Source organism: Penaeus japonicus, unplaced genomic scaffold (assembly GCF_977035675.1).
Source record: "Penaeus japonicus unplaced genomic scaffold, GWHDUDI00000001_assembly GWHDUDI00000001, whole genome shotgun sequence".
Lineage (NCBI taxonomy): Eukaryota > Metazoa > Arthropoda > Malacostraca > Decapoda > Penaeidae > Penaeus > Penaeus japonicus.
The window spans coordinates 52,119,462-52,121,961 of record NW_028234403.1 but is presented as its reverse complement, the minus strand read 5'-3'; the positions used below and the strand labels follow the sequence as shown (position 1 = coordinate 52,121,961).

The 2,500-nt window shown below is 41.4% G+C and overlaps 1 protein-coding gene across 3 annotated transcripts in view; it reads right to left on the bottom strand.

Moving 5' to 3' along the window:
• Positions 1-2,500, bottom strand: part of LOC122245949 (uncharacterized) — a 24,689-nt gene that overhangs the window by 3,747 nt on the left and 18,442 nt on the right. For all 3 annotated transcript variants that reach the window (XM_086542252.1, XM_086542247.1, XM_086542255.1), the window contains 5 exons: positions 2,420-2,500; positions 1,756-1,929; positions 1,448-1,624; positions 935-1,032; positions 83-191 (listed from right to left, as the gene is read on the bottom strand). The exon at positions 2,420-2,500 is cut by the window's right edge. In XM_086542252.1, the coding sequence (XP_086398378.1) occupies positions 83-191; positions 935-1,032; positions 1,448-1,624; positions 1,756-1,929; positions 2,420-2,500 (639 nt within the window). The remainder of the gene's footprint in view (positions 1-82; positions 192-934; positions 1,033-1,447; positions 1,625-1,755; positions 1,930-2,419) is intronic.

The following is a 2,500-nucleotide window of genomic DNA, read 5'->3' as shown; positions in this document are numbered from 1 at the left end:
CGTTTTCACTTTCGTAAAAGCATATATATATTAGGTCTTCTATGCAGTATACAGATAAATATCACCTGAGGCTTGACATTACCTCCAGTAAAGCACCTGCCAGAAGGAGCCTGGCATTCGTGGTTCTCGGAGTCGGTTGGCAGGAGTGGCTTTCCTCGGAGCGGGTTGGTGGTCGCCTTCAACAAGCCGTCCTATGGGAAGAGGCACATCACGAGTTGACATTGATTATTTCCACTTACCCTAGAGACGCTAGAACGCCTATGCTAATCCGGCCACCACGATAAGCATGCAGCAGTGATGATCAGTTGAGCCTACTCTAAATATTTAAAACAGCCTCTCTCTCTCTCTCTCTCTCTCTCTCTCTCTCTCTCTCTCTCTCTCTCTCTCTCTCTCTCTCTCTCTCTCTCTCTTTCTCTCTCTCTCTCTCTCTTCTCTCTCTCTCTCTCCTCTTCTTCTCTCTCTCTTTCTCTCTCTCTCTCTTCTCTCTCTCTCTCTCTCTCTCCTCTCTCTCTCTCTCTCTCTCTCTCTCTCTCTCTCTCTCTCTCTCTCTCTCTCTCTCTCTCTCTCTCTCTCTCTCTCTCTCTCTCTCTCTCTCTCTCTCTCTCTCTCTCTCTCTCTCTCTCTCTCTCTCTCTCTCTCTCTCTCTCTCTCTCTCTCTCTCTCTCTCTCTCTCTCTCTCTCTCTCTCTCTCTCTCTCTCTCTTTTACATTTCAATAAAAATCTTTAAATGGATCTTGAGATAGCAACATTGTAACAACACCTGCTAAAACAGGAGATACATCATAAAATACTGTAAAATGACATTTACATTGAATTAAGAACTATGAATGATGATTCATTGCACATTCTGTATTAAATGATGATACTTAAAGTACAGCTGATAATTCCTAACCCTTCAACAAAAGGTCTGTATGTAAAAGAGTAGGCTCCTCACCTTCAGCAATCGCAGGTTTCTCTGTTCACACTTGTCTGATCCATAAGTGTGAGAAGCATCAATGAAAGCTGTTACTTGATTCATCTGCTCTCTGTAGCCTGTAAGTGAGAACATGAAGTAATAAGTAACATGTAGAAGGATACCATTTTGTATGAGTATGACTAAAGGATCTACTAATTGTTTGATTTGTTTCTCACAACATCTATTTTCGACTTAGAGGCAGCTCCTTACCATTAATGCTTCTAAAAAGAGTGAATCTGTTAAAAGTGATTTAAATTACTTTTGGTTCAACTAGACTGAAAGGTTATATTTTTAAAAAAATAATAAATAAATAAATAACGTTTTGGAACCAATCACAGACATTCCTCTACCAATTTTATATTCTACACAATAGCGCTTATAATAACATAGAATGTATATAGATATCTTCGGCATATTTCCTAGAAGTACTATGATAATCTCCTGATGACTCAATCTCCTGGCAATTAGAAATCATTAGAACTCGTCTCATACCTAAAGTGAGCTGCCCAGGCATGGAGCGGGTGAGTGGGATGCAGAATGGCTGGCCGGAAGAGATGTTGACAGGCGGGAAGAACGGGTCGTTGTCAGGAATGGGGATGGGGAAGCACTCGGGGTGGACTGTCTGATGGGAGTCGCACCTCCTGCAGTCAAGGATGGAGTCTTGGAATCCTGTAATTTCAGAGGAAGTCAGTTGACAGCCCTTTTTACGATAACACATGGAAAAAAAAAATTGCATTGATCGTAATAATTCTACATATCCGCTTGATAATTTAAGCATATAAGGTCATACACAAGCTTACCTTTGTTGACTGGCGTGAAGATGACATCGTGGTCAATGAATTGACCCCACTGCATAACCATCAGGGTGTACCGTACGTGCGGTGCCGATACGTCATTGTGCATGTTGGTGGAGATCAGGCGCGGCGACGGAAGCGCCCGGCCGACTTTGGAGGTCACGCGGGGTTTGGAGAGGCCTGGAGGACGTGTGTTTAGACGAGAATATAGTGAGATGCTCGGGATGCAAAATGACAGCTTGACAGTAAGACAACAAGCTTAGGAAAGTAAAAACGAAATCAACTTGGAAAATAAATAATCATGAGTTTGTTATATAATATGAAAAGCTTGGGAAATGAAATTGTATGCCTGAGAAATATGATTATTTTGGGAGATTAGATATAATGCTTGGAAAATACAATGATAATTACTGGAAAAGAAAGCGATAGGCTCTGGAAATGAAAGCACAGGAGAAAAGATTTTTTGAGGGGAGTACTGTTAACGCAACCGCAATCATAGGACTGGGCAATATGAGGTAAAATCAAGCATTGATGGTTGTATTTCATGAAAAGGAGTAAGATATCATATGTAGTCATATTGAATCCAGTCACATAATCACTTTGAGATTCGATCAACATGGCATATTTTACATCCCTATTTATACAGTTTTACATTTCGAATCCAACTTACCGTCTTCATAAGCAGGTCTGAGGAGACGTGTCTTGGCCCTGAAGGATTTCCCGAAGGAGGGGAAGTTCAGGTTGTTGCACC